Source organism: Microcaecilia unicolor, chromosome 3 (genome assembly GCF_901765095.1).
Source record: "Microcaecilia unicolor chromosome 3, aMicUni1.1, whole genome shotgun sequence".
NCBI classification, from domain to species: domain Eukaryota; kingdom Metazoa; phylum Chordata; class Amphibia; order Gymnophiona; family Siphonopidae; genus Microcaecilia; species Microcaecilia unicolor.
In genome coordinates this window covers 104149966-104165727 of record NC_044033.1, presented here as the reverse complement: position 1 = coordinate 104165727, position 15762 = coordinate 104149966, and the positions used below count along the sequence as shown (strand labels likewise).

Here is a 15762-nt window from a genome sequence, read left to right as displayed (position 1 = left end):
ACCAAAGAGAAGCCTATCTGCCTCCACACTTAGCCTAACCACTGGAAAAGTTGTCCCCTTCATCAGTTGGCACACTGAAAAAATTGCCTCCACCTGTTCCCTTGCCACATGAGGCGCTGCAAAAGATGCTACCCAGAAGCAGAGAAGTCTAGCCAAGGCTTGGAGAAAAGTCTATGGGGAAGAAAAGGCAGCAGTATATTGGGAAATCAGCTTCAATAAAGGCCTTTCAGATAGTGAAGGGAAGACAGAAAAGGGAAGGAAATGAAGGGTTTGGGCACTAGTGGACAGGGAACTAGACGAGAAGGGAAAGAAGAATGAGATCAAACATGTAGCCTAGGAGAGAAAAGACAGGAAATTGAAGGAATGGAAGCTAAGATAGCTTATTGGCTACCATGCTTTAACATTTTTTTGTCCTGTGTCTAAACTGAATGCCACAGGAAATGAAGCATAAATATATAAAAACAAATACCTTTGCTAGTTTGTACCACAGCTCATAGAGGTAGCTAATAACTTTTGTATGGATTTTAGCAGACTGGATGCTGTTGATGTCACCAAGAATTCCTAAGATTCTTCTCCACAGAACAGAAGCAGAATCAGGATGCCATCCACTGAGGTTTCCTCCAGCAATTATACTGCAATCATCCGCAAGGCATTCACTGCTGTCTGAAAATACAGAGAACTAAGTTTGGTTATTTATAATTGTTGCTAGAAATTCATTTTTAATTCTCTTTCAACAGAATTGTCAAAGTGCAAAACAATGTATATCATTTGTATTTTAACTTTGGACACTGTGGTTCCAAATTAAAATTGGCTCAACTGAATTGTACCATCTCAATCTACTAATTGGTGGACATCACAACACTAATACAAAGGAATTTGAATGTATCAAAAAAAAGGGAATTACTAAAGTAGATCAGGAAAATCTGAGAATATCTACAATTAAAAATGTCTCTTTCAGAACTAGTAAAAATTGCAAGGATGTAATATTCCCCACAATTTTTGCTTTCAAAAACACAGAACATTTGATAATTGTGTAATTTTTAAACTGTTATCCATTACTACATACATCTCAGAAAATAAAGGAAGTCATATAGGATTATTTTTATCTTTATGCCATAAAGGACAAACAAAGGGTTTATTATCTATATTATTATCTTACAGAAAGGTAAGAGTTAACACCCCCTAATCAAAAAAATATGCTTTCATAGAGTACAAGTACCCACTTTCAGCAGAGTTACTTCAGGACAGTTTTAAGAAAATATTAAGGGCCTGATATTCAAAATGGTTTAACTGGGCAGGAGAGGCTCCTGTTAGGGGTTGCAGTTGCCATTTTGCAATTGGAGTCAGCATGGCAGTAAAAATGGGGGTAGATCAGGTAATTGCAAACCTCTATACCATCATGAATGCTAAGATAGGCCTGGAGGGCCTATAGGGACATGAAATGGAGATATAGCTTATGTTGAGGGGGGGAGGGGGTTCAAGAGGGGGCAGGGCCGGTCTTAGCAAATGCGGGGCCCTGTGCAGACCAATTTGGTGGGGCCCCATCCTAGCCCCGCCCCCCCCCACCCCAGCTCCACCCCATTGATAAGATTATTCAATTTTTAGAAAATTTTTTATTTATGAAATTTCAAATAACGACAAATGAAGCTAAACTCGTACAGAAAAACTAATCGAAATAATAAGCACAATGCTATCATGAACCCCCCCCAGAAATTATTCAGTTCAAATCCACTACAATTAGTAGTTCCAATTCTCATAACCCCGGGGAGTCAGAGGTGCGGACAAACAATCTCTCCACTGCAAAACACTATACACAAATTTGTGCAAAAACATACTCATAACCTTACCAAACCATAACAGCACTAATTCCAAGGACAGGACGAGCTACAACCTTATGCGTGGAAAGGCAGAACTGTAATTACACCAGGCTCTAAAACACCAATACACTACCTCGTGAAAAAAAACAAAACAAAAAGGGCTGCAAATACTACACGCTAGCAGAATACTGCACCTTGAACACATATGAAAAACACATGACACAACAGATATGAAGGCAAAATACTGAACTGGAAAGTTACCTCAAGAAGTCAGACTCAGCATGCAGCAATACTAGAAAAATTGAAACTTACATGCAAAATATCACAGATGCACATTTCCAAAAGCTGACATATTCCAATTAATAAATTCTGAATAAAATACTTTTTTTTACTTTTGTTGTCTGATCATTTAGTTTTTCTATTTGCTTTGGTCCCAGTGTCTTCTGTTTTATGCAGTGTCTTCTTTCCATTTCATATTTTTTCTCTCACCATGTCCACCATCCTCCTGTGTCCTTATGTGTCCTGTCTACCATCTGTAGCCCTGTCCCTATCCTTTCTCCAGTTTCAGCATTTTTTCTCTCACCATGTCCACCATCCTCCTGTGTCCTTATGTGTCCTGTCTACCATCTTTAGCCCTGTCCCTATCCTTTCTCCAGTTTCAGCATTTCCTTCAAAGTATTCCGATCCAGCCCTTAAATTCAGCAATTTCCCCTCCATCCATATCCAGCATTTCTCCTCACTCCCCTCCATCCATGTGCATCTACTTTCCTGCCCTCCCCTACATCCATGTCCAGCATTACTCCTCTCTCCCTTCCCCTCCATCCATGTGTATCTCCTTTGTCTTTCCTTCCCTCCATTCCTGCCCAACATTTCTCCTCTCACCCCTGCCCTCCCCTCCATGTCCAGCAATTTCTCCTCTCTCCCTGGGCCCTGTCCTCCCATCCACGTCCATCCTTGTTCCTCTCTCCACTTCCCTCCTCCATCTATCCATATCCAGCAATTCTCCTCCCTCCCCTCCATGTCCAGCAATTAATCCTCTCTCCCTGGGCCCTGCCCTCCCTTCCATGTCCAGCAATTAATCCTCTCTCCCTGGGCTCTGCCCTCCCATCCATGTCCATCGATCAACTCTCCCCATCCCTCTCGCTCCCATCTCCACCTGCCCGCCCTCTTCTCTGTTTCAATTCTTCAAGTAATATTTAAATTTATCTCCATTGCAGCTGCGCAGCATCAGTGAAAGCGCTGTCCGACGTCTCTCCACCAGCCTTCCCTTGGCTCTTTCGTTCCCTCAGTGCCCCGCCTTCTTCTGATGTCATTTCCTCAAGGGCGGGACACTGAGAAGGAACGAACGAGCCAAGGGAAGGTTAGAGATGTCAGGCAGCGCTTTCACTGACACTGTGCAGCTGCTGCAACGTCGGAGGATGGAGCCAGGTAAATTTAAATACCGCGAGTGCCGGGATGGAGCGGAGGAGGCTGACTGAGGTGCGCTGCGCAGGGCCCTCTTAAGCGTGAGGCCCTATGTGGCTGCCTTGGCCTAAGACCAGCCCTGAGAGGGGGAATGGTCTTTATGGGAGGGTAGGGAGAGGACTGACAGATTCCTTTATGTGGGACCCTGCTGAGTACTGGTAGGACCTGCATAAGTGTTGGCAGCCAGCATATGCCCGGCCAGACCCAGATATTTAATGCCACTGCCTGGATATGGCCTGGCATTGAATATCTGGGTCTAATTTAGCTAGTGGTCAGCACTTTAAACAAAAAATCTCACACACCCCCCTCCTCCCAAATGTCTTTTTCAGTTAAATTTTGAGAATCTGCACCATGAATCTGAGCCAGCGCTCGAAACATGATTGCATTGGTGCTTCCCTTGCTCCATTTCAAGTTCCATTATTGGAATTAGGTCACTAATAAGTGGATTGAAATACTGGAAAAAGATGAAAAAGTTGTAATGAAATATTTGTGAATGAAGAGACCCCTGGACTGAATACAACATATACAGATGGCATTTTCTGACATACAGTAGTACACATGGGAATTTTATCGCCTATATGTGGATGGTCTTATATATAAATTTTTTTTCCATCTTTAGGAATATTATATTAGCAACTTATATTTACCATAGGGTATTTTTGATGTTGAGTATTTAACAATCATATGGAATCAGTATGCCCCAAGTATTTGTACATGTAGTAGCACCTGCTACATGAATAAATGCCACTGAGAAAGAAATAGGCACACCCGTTAAGGGGGGCTGTACACAACCGGGCTGAAGGCCGGCGAAGACAGAGGAGAAAGGGAGGGTATAGGGGGGGATGGGCCAGCTAGTGAGTATAGGTAGGAGCAGATAGGGCAACAAAGGGTTAACAGGATAAGGGAGGGCCTCAATCTCCATTATTCTACCTGTAAAGGGCTAAAATATAAATCCACATACGCAACTAGTTTCTCATAGATCTGCACGCAACTATGAAACGCACTACCGAAGATCATAAAAACAACGCAAGACCTAACCATCTTCCGAAGGCTACTGAAAACAGATCTCTTCAAGAAATAATACCATAAACATCCATCTTAAACTCTGAATAATAACGCTATACACGATCTATGCTAAACCGAAATCTCATCACAAGAACTGATTAGCCTTCTTGTTAGTAATGATCAAGCACTACCACCTTAAACCTATGTCGAATAGGGTCTCTCAACATTCGATGACCAAATGTATGTTACAACCAACGCAACCTTCAGGCAACACCTTAATGTATCCTTCTCTATGTATGTATACACATGGTATATATATATATATATATATATATATATATACACACACACACCATGACTAGTTCCATATATGCTATGTACCATGTATGTTACCACGTATGTATACACCTTAATGTAACACCATTTGTAATTCTGCTAACCGGAAATGGCAACCGCCATTACGGCAAATGTAAGCCACATTGAGCCTGCAAATTGGTGGGAAAATGTGGGATACAAATGCTACTAATAATAATAATAAAAGAAAGGGAGGAGGAAGAGGAGGGGAAGAGCAGGAGTGAGAGATAGGAAGGACACAGAGAAACCATTTTCGAATTAGGAGGCAGGAGAAGAGCAGCGCTGGCCAGTATTTTTGGCAACAAAATACTTCTTCTGCAGTTCGACCTATCCAGCGCATTTGGCAACAAAATACTTCTTCTGCAGTTCGACCTATCCAGCGCATTTGATATGGTAGACCACGATAGTCTCACAAAATTACTGGACAAACTAGGGATCGGTGGAAACATCATTAAGTGGATAAAAAGTTTTATCACCACTAGATCTTATCAGGTCAAATCAACCTCATCAATATCGCCTGCTTGGTCATCAAAATGTGGCGTCCCCCAAGGCTCACCTCTATCCCTGATCCTCTTCAACGTTATGATGATCCCTCTGGCCAAATGCCTATCCAAATCTGGCCTGAACCCTTTCATCTACGCTGATGACGTCACAATATTCATCCCTTTCCAATCCAACCTTACAGAAATCTTGGAGAAAATAATCACTGCCATGAACATCCTAGCATCCTGGGCCAACGCTTTCAAGATGAAAATGAACAAAGAAAAAAGTCAATGCCTAATCCTTTCATCACAACACTCTACTCCACCCCAAACCACCCTGAGCACCCCCGACGTTACAATCCCAATATCTGACAATCTAAAAATCCTAGGAGTGACACTAGACAACCACCTAACTTTAGAAACTCACGCCAAAGCCACGACGAAGAAGATGTTCAACATGATGTGGGTATTGAAGAGAGTAAAGCCATTCCTCCCACAGAAAACTTTCCGCAATCTAGTACAATCCACAGTACTCACCCATGCCGACTATTGCAACAGCATCTTCATTGGTTGCAAAGCCCAAATCAAGAAAAAACTTCAAACCACCCAAAACACAGCAGCCAGACCCATCTTTGGCAAATCATGATTTGAAAGCGCAACATGACTTCATGAAAAACTCCACTGGCTCCCTATCAAAGAACGAATATACTTCAAAGCCCACACAATAATCCACAAGATCCTCCATGGCGAATCTCCAAGCTACATGACTAACTTGATTGATCTTCCAGCCAGAAACGGATCCAAATCTTCTCCAACATATCTCAATCTTCATCTTCCCAATTGCAAAGGTCTCAGATACAAAACCTACTACGCATCCAACTTCTCTGTGACAGGCAGCCAACTTTGGAACGCCATACCTCGACACATCCGAACAACCAATGAACACCTACCCTTCCGAAAACTGCTGAAAACTTACCTCTTCAAACAAGCCTACCCAAACGACCCAACTTAATTCTCGAACCTAATCCATACCACTAGCACTACCCATACTCCAAATCCTGTCCCCCACATCTCTTCCTACTGTCCTACTCTATATAAATGTGTTATCTCTGTCATACTTTGTACCATACTTTGTATAACCTCTGTGATACTTTGTACCATACTCTGTAAGCCGCACTGAACCTGCTATCGAGCGGGAAAGAGCGGGGTATAAATGCTACAAATAAAAAATAAAATAATAAATTTTACAAGCACACGTGTTTGGTATCCATTCCGTGTAGCCTTGGCCGACCTCGGTTGAGCTTGCACTTCACTGCATAGCAGCATTTTCCCGTGATCTTAAAACGCTTAACGGTAGGTCTAAATTTAAAAAAAAAACGAGGGATATATCTAAACGGGGCTGGGTAAGGCGGCGTTCGTAGGTTGCATTTTTGGCCGTTAATTTGGTTGCTGCAGTGCGAGGGAGCTTTGGTCTCCCATTTAATTTTCTCCTGCCTCTATTGCGGTGCGTACACCACCCATGCCGAAAGGGCAGGGGTGGCTGTTCAACTCCGGCCCGCGAGTGCACGGCAGTGATGGCCGTCCAACTCCGGCCCGCGAGCACACAGTTTGCCTACCTTTGCTCAAGGCCGCCTATCTACGGGATTCTTATCCCCTCCGGGATTCTTATCCCCGCGGTTAGAAGGTGGTAAAATATGTGGCCGGCCATATCCCGATGTGCGCAGTCGGCCTTCCATTACAGGGAGTGGAGGTATTTGGCTGGCCACGCGGGACACAAGGGTACTCTGTTCGTTTCAGCCGATTTGGCCGGCTTTCAGGGAGGCGCCCATCTGGCGGGGCACTTTGGCTATTTGGGCAACCTTGCGTAACAGTTTCCAACGGCGTTTGTTTCAGCCGATGGCGGTTCAAAGTGGCCGTCCATCACACGTGCAGTTGTTGGTCATCCTCGCGGTACAGCTTTGGCAGGGTTGCTCATATGCGGTGACTTCGGTCAGTTGCGTGGATGGCCGGCCATCCGGGATAAGGAGAGGCCAGCTATTTTAGCCGGCTAAATATATTTTTTAAAAGCGGGAAACTGATATTAGGGGGTCGCCCGCGCGGTAATAGGAAGATCGCAGTTATCACGAAGCAAGGGGGCAACGGACATTTTACAACCCACTCGCTATGGGGGTCAGCCATTTTGAAAATGAACCACACCCTTGATGCAAGGCTTACCTGCCTGTGAGTATAAATCTGGGATAAGTTGTTTAGGAATTAGCCTCTCTGTGGCGATAAGACATCAGCTGTCACTCCAAATATGTTGCAAAGTCTCTCTGGCTTTTAGTTTGTTTTCATTAGTTGAGGTCCATGTGTACAGAAGCTATTTTGCTTGGAGGTAAAATATAGTCTTTCATTATTTAAATTTTATATATTCTGGCTTGGATACTATTTGGGGGATTCTAAAGAATTTCCAAGCTCTGTTGGGTATGATAAAGATGTAACGTTTTAACCAAAATTGTGATGTGCAGAAGCTAGATTCTATGAGAAAGAAATCTGCAGTACTTGCTTTCAAGCACAATTACTGGTCAGCTTATAGTGTTAAAAGGGAATTGATATTACAGTGAAATGAAATTTATATATTAGAAAATAAATTGAGAAATATATTGCTCTTGATTTGTAATTTTTCAGAGCATATAGTCCTCGCATTCAGTGACATCAATTTTTATTCTGGATTGTGCATCAGGCTGGTCTAATGACAACAGTGTAAACCAGCATCTTGACTCCTTTACCCTATTTTAGTATGAATCTATATCCAGCGTCGGACCTTGAGGCTCAGATAGCGGAACTGAGGAAGCAGATAGAGCAGCACGGTGTTTCCTCAGTCACGCACCGGCTGCAATCGATGGGCTCGGGGACACCAGTGGCTGAGGCGGTAGCACAGCAGACACAGACCAACGCAGTCCCAGCCACACCGCCAATACTGGCAGTGCAGACGCGCACCCATGCAGTCCCAGCCACACCGCAAGTACCAGCATGTGGTAAGTCTACAGACAACACCTCACTCCCACCAGCACAGGCCCGTGAAACTACATTAGCAGAGGTCATTAGAACTGCAGTATAGGAGTATGAGGCCAGACGAGCAGACCCCATTGCTATAGGATAGTATAAAGTGGAGGCAGCGGCTAGTGCACTGGACTCCACAGTGAGGGAACCCTGCCTGGGTACCACTCAGGGGGAGCAAGAAGGGGTATTTCACCCTAGGAGTGACGCACTGTGCGGCAATGAAGGAAAACATTTGGAAAAAGAGTTCATTGACATATTTTCCCTCCTTATGCAGGAGCTGGATGAGGAGGGTTGCACTGCCAATGACAGATTAAATTCGCCATATTCAGGTCCCTCACGAACTGGATATCGGCGTTTCATATATTTATGACGGTAGTAATGAGGAAGGAGCAAGAAATGGGCCCGTACATGGTACGGTATATGGACTCTATTATTAGAGCACATAAGAGATACGGGGGACGGGCGTGGCTTAACTATGACAATAAATTCCGGAGAAGCATGGCAGAGAACCTCTTAATCTCATGGAAGCATAGGGTCATATGCTTATGGTTAGATGAGATGTCTGCACATAGACCTTTCCTACAGGACAAAGGCTTTAATCAGCCAGATGGCATGGTCCACCAGCACTGGCAGCCCTTTCAGGCAGCACGGGCAGGGCAGAAGCACTACGTCTCACAGGCAGGAAAGAGGCTGTGCAGGCAATATAACAGTGGACATTGCACTTGGCACCCGTGTAAGTTCCGACACGCATGCTCAGCGTTTGGGGGCGGACATACAGCCGTGCAGTGCAGGCTCCCCAAAGACAGGAGGCAGAAAACAGCTCCGGCAGGGCATGGTCCTGAAGGGAATAGCTCCCATCCCCATCAGGCTTGAGGCCATGCAACTATGGTTAGCGCGGTACCCGGACAGAAAAGGTGCTGAGGCCATGGCAGCAGGTTTCCACTCAGGTTACGCATTTCCATACAAAGGCCCACTGCCCCTGTCACTTAACTGCCCCAGGAAGGCAGCTTCCATTCACACACATCAAGTAGCTAAAGACAAGATAACCAAGAAACAGTGGCTTGGCAGAATAGTGGGGCCATTCTCAAAACCTCCATTCTCAGCAATTGTTGTTCAGTTCAATATGTTTCTGTAGACCAGGCCATTCAAGTTTAGACGTCATGGCAGCTGGGCACATTTGGCAAAGGCAGATGTCGAGTCAGCGTTCCGCCTGCAGCCAGTGCACCCACAGTCATTTCACCTGCGGGATTTTAGGTTTGAGGATCTGTTCTATTTTGACAAGTGCATACTCATGGGTTGCTCGATCTCGTGCGCATACTTTGAGCAGTTTAGCTCCTTTGTGCTTTGGGTAATCGAACAAATAGCCCCTTCAGGAACAATAGTACATTATTCGGATAATTTTCTGTTCATAGGACGAGACTCACAGGAGTGTGAGGCCATGCTACAGGTTTTTATCCAAGTCGCAGATGCAATTGGCATACCATTAGAGGTCGGTAAAACAGTGGGACCAGATCAGATCATGACATTTTTGGGTATTGGATTGGATGTTGCAAACCAATGTTCTAGACTTCCAAGGGACAAAATTGAGAAGCTTAACATAGCGGTCAACGCGATGATGCAGGCTAAAAAAGCTACACTAAAGCAAGTTCAGGAATTGTTAGGCCGGCAGTGCTTTACAACTAGGGTAATTCCCATGGGGCGCATATTTGCCAGGAAGCTATCGTTAGCAACTGCCGGGGTGACAAAGGCACATTATCATATAAGAATTACAAAGGCCATAAAGCTAGATTTTGGAGTATGGTGCAAATTTTTGTCACAATTCAACGGGATGACATTCTGGCACGGTTCACCCACTCCTTCAGACGTGCTACTGCTATTTACAGATGCGGCGGGGGAGAGGGTTTCGGTATTTATTTTCAAGAGGTCTGGTGAGCGGCTCAATGGCCGCTAGCATGGTGTGCAGCGGGGGCCACACGGGATATCATATTTTTAGAGCTGTTCCCTATAATGGCGGCGGTCGGCTTTCCATATCTGGGGCCCCGGCCACAAAGCCATTGTATTCCACTTGGACAACATAGCAGTAACAGAATCTCTTAACCGGTTATCCACCCATACTCTCCCCATGATTAACTTGCTCAGGGAGATTGTCCTGCAGTGTCTCCTACACAATACAGTGATTAAGGCTCAGCACATTCCAGGGAAGGAAAATATTACAGCAGACGCTCTCTCTCATTTCAAGTTCGCAGACTTCAGATCCTGGGCTCCCATGGCAGAGGAGGTGCAGACCACAGTGTCGGACAGTGTATGGAGATTCGGCCCGCCGACGTTTGGGAGCTGATGCTGCAATTGCTGTCAGACGTCACTCAGAGAAGATACACAGATGCACTACATTCTTACACGCATCACATAGAGGAGGAGGGCAGTAGTGATATATTCACAGCCAGTACAGTGGTTCACTTCATTTTAGCTTCTCAGAGAGAGGAACGTAGCAGCACACAAGTGGCAGGCACTTAGCTTTTTCGCCAGAGCAGTGGGAGTGGAGAATCCCATTGCGTCCTTCACGGTTAAAAGAATTATGAAGGGATGGAGCAGGGCGTCGGTGTCCCAGGCAGATAGGAGGCAACCCATTATGCAGGAGGAGCTGACCAGCCTAGTTGCTGCGCTAGGGCAGGTCTGTGTCAGTGAGTTTGAGGTCCGCCTATTCAAATGCACGTTCTCATTGGCTTTTCATGATGCCCTACGCGTCAGTGAGTTAACGGCTCAATCCAAGTCTGCCCGCCCTGACATGGATCTCTTATGACGGGATGGAACCATGTACGGTGCCACTATTAACGTACTCATTTGCAAATCAAAAACGGATCAATTGGCAAAGGCACTGGCTCCTGATTCATGCAGATAATACCCCGTTAACACGTTACCAATTCACCAGGGTGCCGCAGCGGTGTCTTCACAGAGCGGGCATGACATCGAGAGTGTATAGTACCCAATCATTTCGGATTGGTGCAGCTACAGCGGCTGCAGCGCAAGGAGTACGCTTTGAAGAAATAAAGCGCTTGGGTCGATGGGGATCTGACTTATACAAGTGGTACATTAGACCCACATCTGCGGCTGGCGTACCGGCTAGCGGCCCGTAACAGTAAGTTCAATGCCATTGTTGTTTGCACCCCATTCTAACATGTCACTTCCCTTATATATTTCAGGTATCCAGACCGAGCAGCTGCGGATATGGATATGCGGTCACTCTTATGTACACTGGGCACAAAGAAGGGCAGCCTCAAGACTGGCGGGGAAGAACCTGGCAAGGTGGCGATTACTTGGGTGGGTAAGGGAGGGATGACTTGGGCTCAGCTCATGCTGACAGTACTGTGGACGTTACAGTCCAGCCCTGCGCCATACGCAATAGTCGTGCATTTGAGCGGGAATGATCTTTCTTCTGTCAATAGCGTTCTATTGGTAAAGAATATGCAACACGACCTATTAAAGATGGCATGTTGATTGCCACGGGGCCATTTGGCGTGGTCCAACATCATCCCGAGGCGAGTCTGGAAAGGGGAGAGATCTCATTGGGCAGTGGATAATACGAAAGAAAATTAATAGGTGGATGACCAGGTTCATGTTCACTTTAAAAGGATATACTATCACGCACAATTTGCTAACTGAATCCTGTGTGGGCCTGTACCGAGCCGATGGGGTACATTTGTCGGATATAGGACTGGACATATTTAATTCTGACCTTCAAGATGTCATAGAGACCATAACTTTAGGGCGAGGCTGCAGCCAGGATTAATGGGGGCCCACGGCAAATGAGGTGTCGTTACCGTGGGCAGTGACATCAGGTTACAATTTTACGCAGGGATAGCAGTGGGTACACAGCAGCTTAGCAGCTAACACTTACAAGTGTTGTGGTAACTACGTGTGTAGAAACAGTTGTTTAAGAAGTTACAAGTTTATGCAAAGTTAGGCTTGCATGTTAGCGGCTTTATAAACAGGAAGCAACGTGGACACAGCTTGTCTCCTGGTTTCGATGGCCGGGAGGCCTAGAACATCGGCTTGTAAAAGATGGTAAGTGCCTCCTTCAATGGGAGGCACAAAGTGACAGCATGTGCTATGAGACAACACAGTGAAGCCACAGGGGCTTGGGATGGCCCAACCTGTGGCACAGGCTAGGCAACTATGTGTAGAAGCTGTGTACCCGGGAGGAAATGTTAGCATAAATGTTAGCATATATGTTATGTATTGTTGAAATTGAAATGTTTGATGTTCCTGGCTGCGGCCAAAATAAATCCAACTTTAATAAAGTTATGGCCTCGCAGTGTGGTTGATAGAATATAAGAGGGTGTCTGAGTGTGTGCCGAATGCCCAGCTGAAGGCCGGCGAAGACAGAGGAGAAAGGGAGGGTATAGGGGGGGGGATGGGCTAGCTAGTGAGTATAGGTAGGAGCAGATAGGGCAACAAAGGGTTAACAGGATAAGGGAGGGTTAAGAAAGGGAGGAGCAGGAGTGAGAGATAGGAAGGACACAGGGAAACCATTTTCGAATTAGGAGGCAGGAGAAGAGCAGCGCACTGAGAAAGATATACAGCAGCACCACTGGTCAATAATGTTTAATATCTTTCTAGTGCCAGGGAAGTCTAAGGGAGGAGTCAGGCAGAGACTAAAGTTATCTGGCTAGCAGTGATTTTCTGTCCCACCGATATTGAGCAGCACTTAACCACTGACAACTATCCAGATCCATTTAACTTAGGACAACACAAACTCTGTCCTAAGTGTATCTGGATAAGCTACCCCAGATAAGGACTGAATTTCACTGCTACCCAAATAGAGCTAGGCATTAAGTTATTGAGACTGTTCAAGTTAGATCTTTGTCAGAAACCTGCCATTCCACAAAATGGTAGAGCACCAGTGGAGCAGCTGCTGCACAGAGTCACCAGAGTACAGGAAGTTTAATGTTCACTTTTATACCACACATCTGGAATTCAGAGTGTTTTATAAAATATGTACAAATAAACAAATACAGTGAAACCTCGGTTTTCGTCAATAATCCGTCCGAAAACAATCGGCGAAATCCGAAACAGATGAAAACCGAGGCAATTAACGAGGATGGCCAAAATCGGGAGGACGTCCATCTTCCGATACAAATTGAGAGATGGATGTCCCTCTTTTTCAACGAAATCCGAGGCAACCAACGAAAACCGAGACAAATTTCTTGTCGGAAAAATCAACGAAATCCGAAACCGACGTCATGTGGTGATAAAGTCCAAAAAATGAGGATACAAATGTGTTTATATATTTCAATATTTTTATTAATGACAAAAAAGCACCGATAAACATACAACTGTTGATTTGACAACTGTGTTAACATCCTCTTATGAGCCAAAGTTGAATTATGTACATACCAGCCATCAATCATGTATTTTTAACATATTTCCTCCCATCCCTCCTATCCCATTTCTCCCCTCCTCAGGTATGTTATTCTTCCACAGTTAGAGTGATATCCACATAAAATATCCATGAACTTCCTTGTGACATCATGCATTACCGTAGGTTGTATTGATATATGGTTAATATAACCTGTAGCCAATCTTTATTAACTAAACCATAACTTGTCCCAAACTCCCTAACCCAAAACTCCCTTCCCCATAATCCTCCCCCCTCCCTCCCCCAAGCGTTGCTCAAATTTCGAAATTCCCTTCATTTATTCCAGGGAAGCCTATTCAAAATATGACTTCTTGCTCTCGGTGAGATGGTGTTTATGTATGCTCCCCATACTGCTAGAAACCTCTGCTGCCTTCCCGGTGACAGATCTGCCCCTCTAGATTCCCACGTCAACAATTCATGGAGTCTATTCATCCAGTGCCAAAAGGTGGGCGGGCAATCCTGAGTCCAATGAAGGAAAATGCATTTTTTCCCCAATATACAAGCCTTTCCAAGGAATATTTTCTCCCCCCTTGTAACTCCCGTCCAAAGCCTAGGTGTACTAAATATTGCTCTTTCGAGCGTTAAAGTTATTGTACGCCCCAGTACACCGGTCAAGTATCTACCAATCGCCACCCACAACAGTGAAATTGATCTACATTGCCAGATACCATGAAAGAAATTTGCCTCCAACCTGTGACACTTCCTGCAATGCTATATATTCGTTACTCCCGCTCTAAAAGCTTGTCTCTGAGAAAAATATACCCGGTGAATAGTGCGAAAATGACACTCCTGGAGTTCTGCACTATGTACCATGGTTACCCCACTCTGAAGGGCTGATGATATCAATTGTGTGGGAATGTTTTTGCCCAACTCTATGCTCCAACTATTTGCAACCTCTGTCAAATCCCGCTCCAATGAAAGTCTGCCCAATTGTCTATAAAACCAAGACACTGAAATTTGCCCCGCTGCATCTCCTTCTAACAATTCTCTTAGTTGTCTCCCGAACTGTGGCCACAGACTATCTGGTGGCAGGGTGCTCACATAATGAGACAGCTGTTTGTATGCCAGCCAGGCCGCTGTCCCCTGCCCGCATTTCTCTAGGAAGTCAGCGTATGAAAGCAAGGATCCATCCTACTACTACTACTACTATTTAGCATTTCTATAACGCTACAAGGTATACGCAGCGCTGCACAAACATAGAAGAAAGACAGTCCCTGCTCAAAGAGCTTACAATCTAATAGACAAAAAATAAAGTAAGCAAATCAAATCAATTAATGTGTACAGGAAGGAGGAGAGGAGGGTAGGTGGAGGCGAGTGGTTACAAGTGGTTACGAGTCAAAAGCAATGTCAAAGAGGTGGGCTTTCAGTCTAGATTTAAAGGTGGCCAAGGATGGGGCAAGATGTAGGGGCTCAGGAAGTTTATTCCAGGCGTAGGGTGCAGCGAGACAGAAGGCGTGAAGTCTGGAGTTGGCAGTAGTGGAGAAGGGAACAGATAAGAAGGATTTATCCATGGAGCGGACATCCTCCCTTACCAATTGTTCCAAGGAGTGTATTCCCCTATCCCCTAATGATCGAAAAACCCCATTTTCATCTCCAGGCCTAAATGTAACATTCCCCCTCAATGGTAACCATACACTTCCTCTGCTATCCTGTCCCCAGAATGGGAGCACTGTCTTCCACAGATACCACAAGGACTTTAACAAAACACTCCCCCGTACTCTTTCCGGTAAATCTCTCCTTGGAGAATGTAACAGAGAAATCAAATGCCAAGGGCGGAAGTAAGCACGTTCTAGCTCCACATGCGTATAATCATCTGAGTCCATCAACCAGTCTCTTAAATGTCGTAATAAGCACGCCTGATTATACTTCCTGATGTCCGGAAACCCTAAACCACCCATCTTTTGTGCTCCTAATAAGCATCCACCCGCACAAGTGTTGCCACTAAAGAATTCTTTTGCTCCATTACAGCACTGTAATGCTCCTGAAAATAGAACTGAAGCAGAGGAAAAAGCAATAAAGTTGGAACAAAAAGACATGAAGGTACCCAAAGTGAAAAGACACCCCCAAATCACTAATGTTGAAACACAGACCAAGAAATATAGGTGGAAAGCGATGGCCACAAATGCTCGTAGTCTAAGCAATAAAGTTCATGACCTTCAAGCCCTGATGTTGGAGGCAGACT

General features: G+C 45.0%; 1 protein-coding gene across 1 annotated transcript in view; it reads right to left on the bottom strand.

Moving 5' to 3' along the window:
- The window catches only part of RALGAPA2 (Ral GTPase activating protein catalytic alpha subunit 2), an 898249-nt gene that overhangs the window by 623959 nt on the left and 258528 nt on the right, over window positions 1–15762 (bottom strand). Inside the window, 1 exon segment of the mRNA XM_030196220.1 lies at window positions 470–663. Within this exon segment, the coding sequence (XP_030052080.1) occupies window positions 470–663 (194 nt within the window).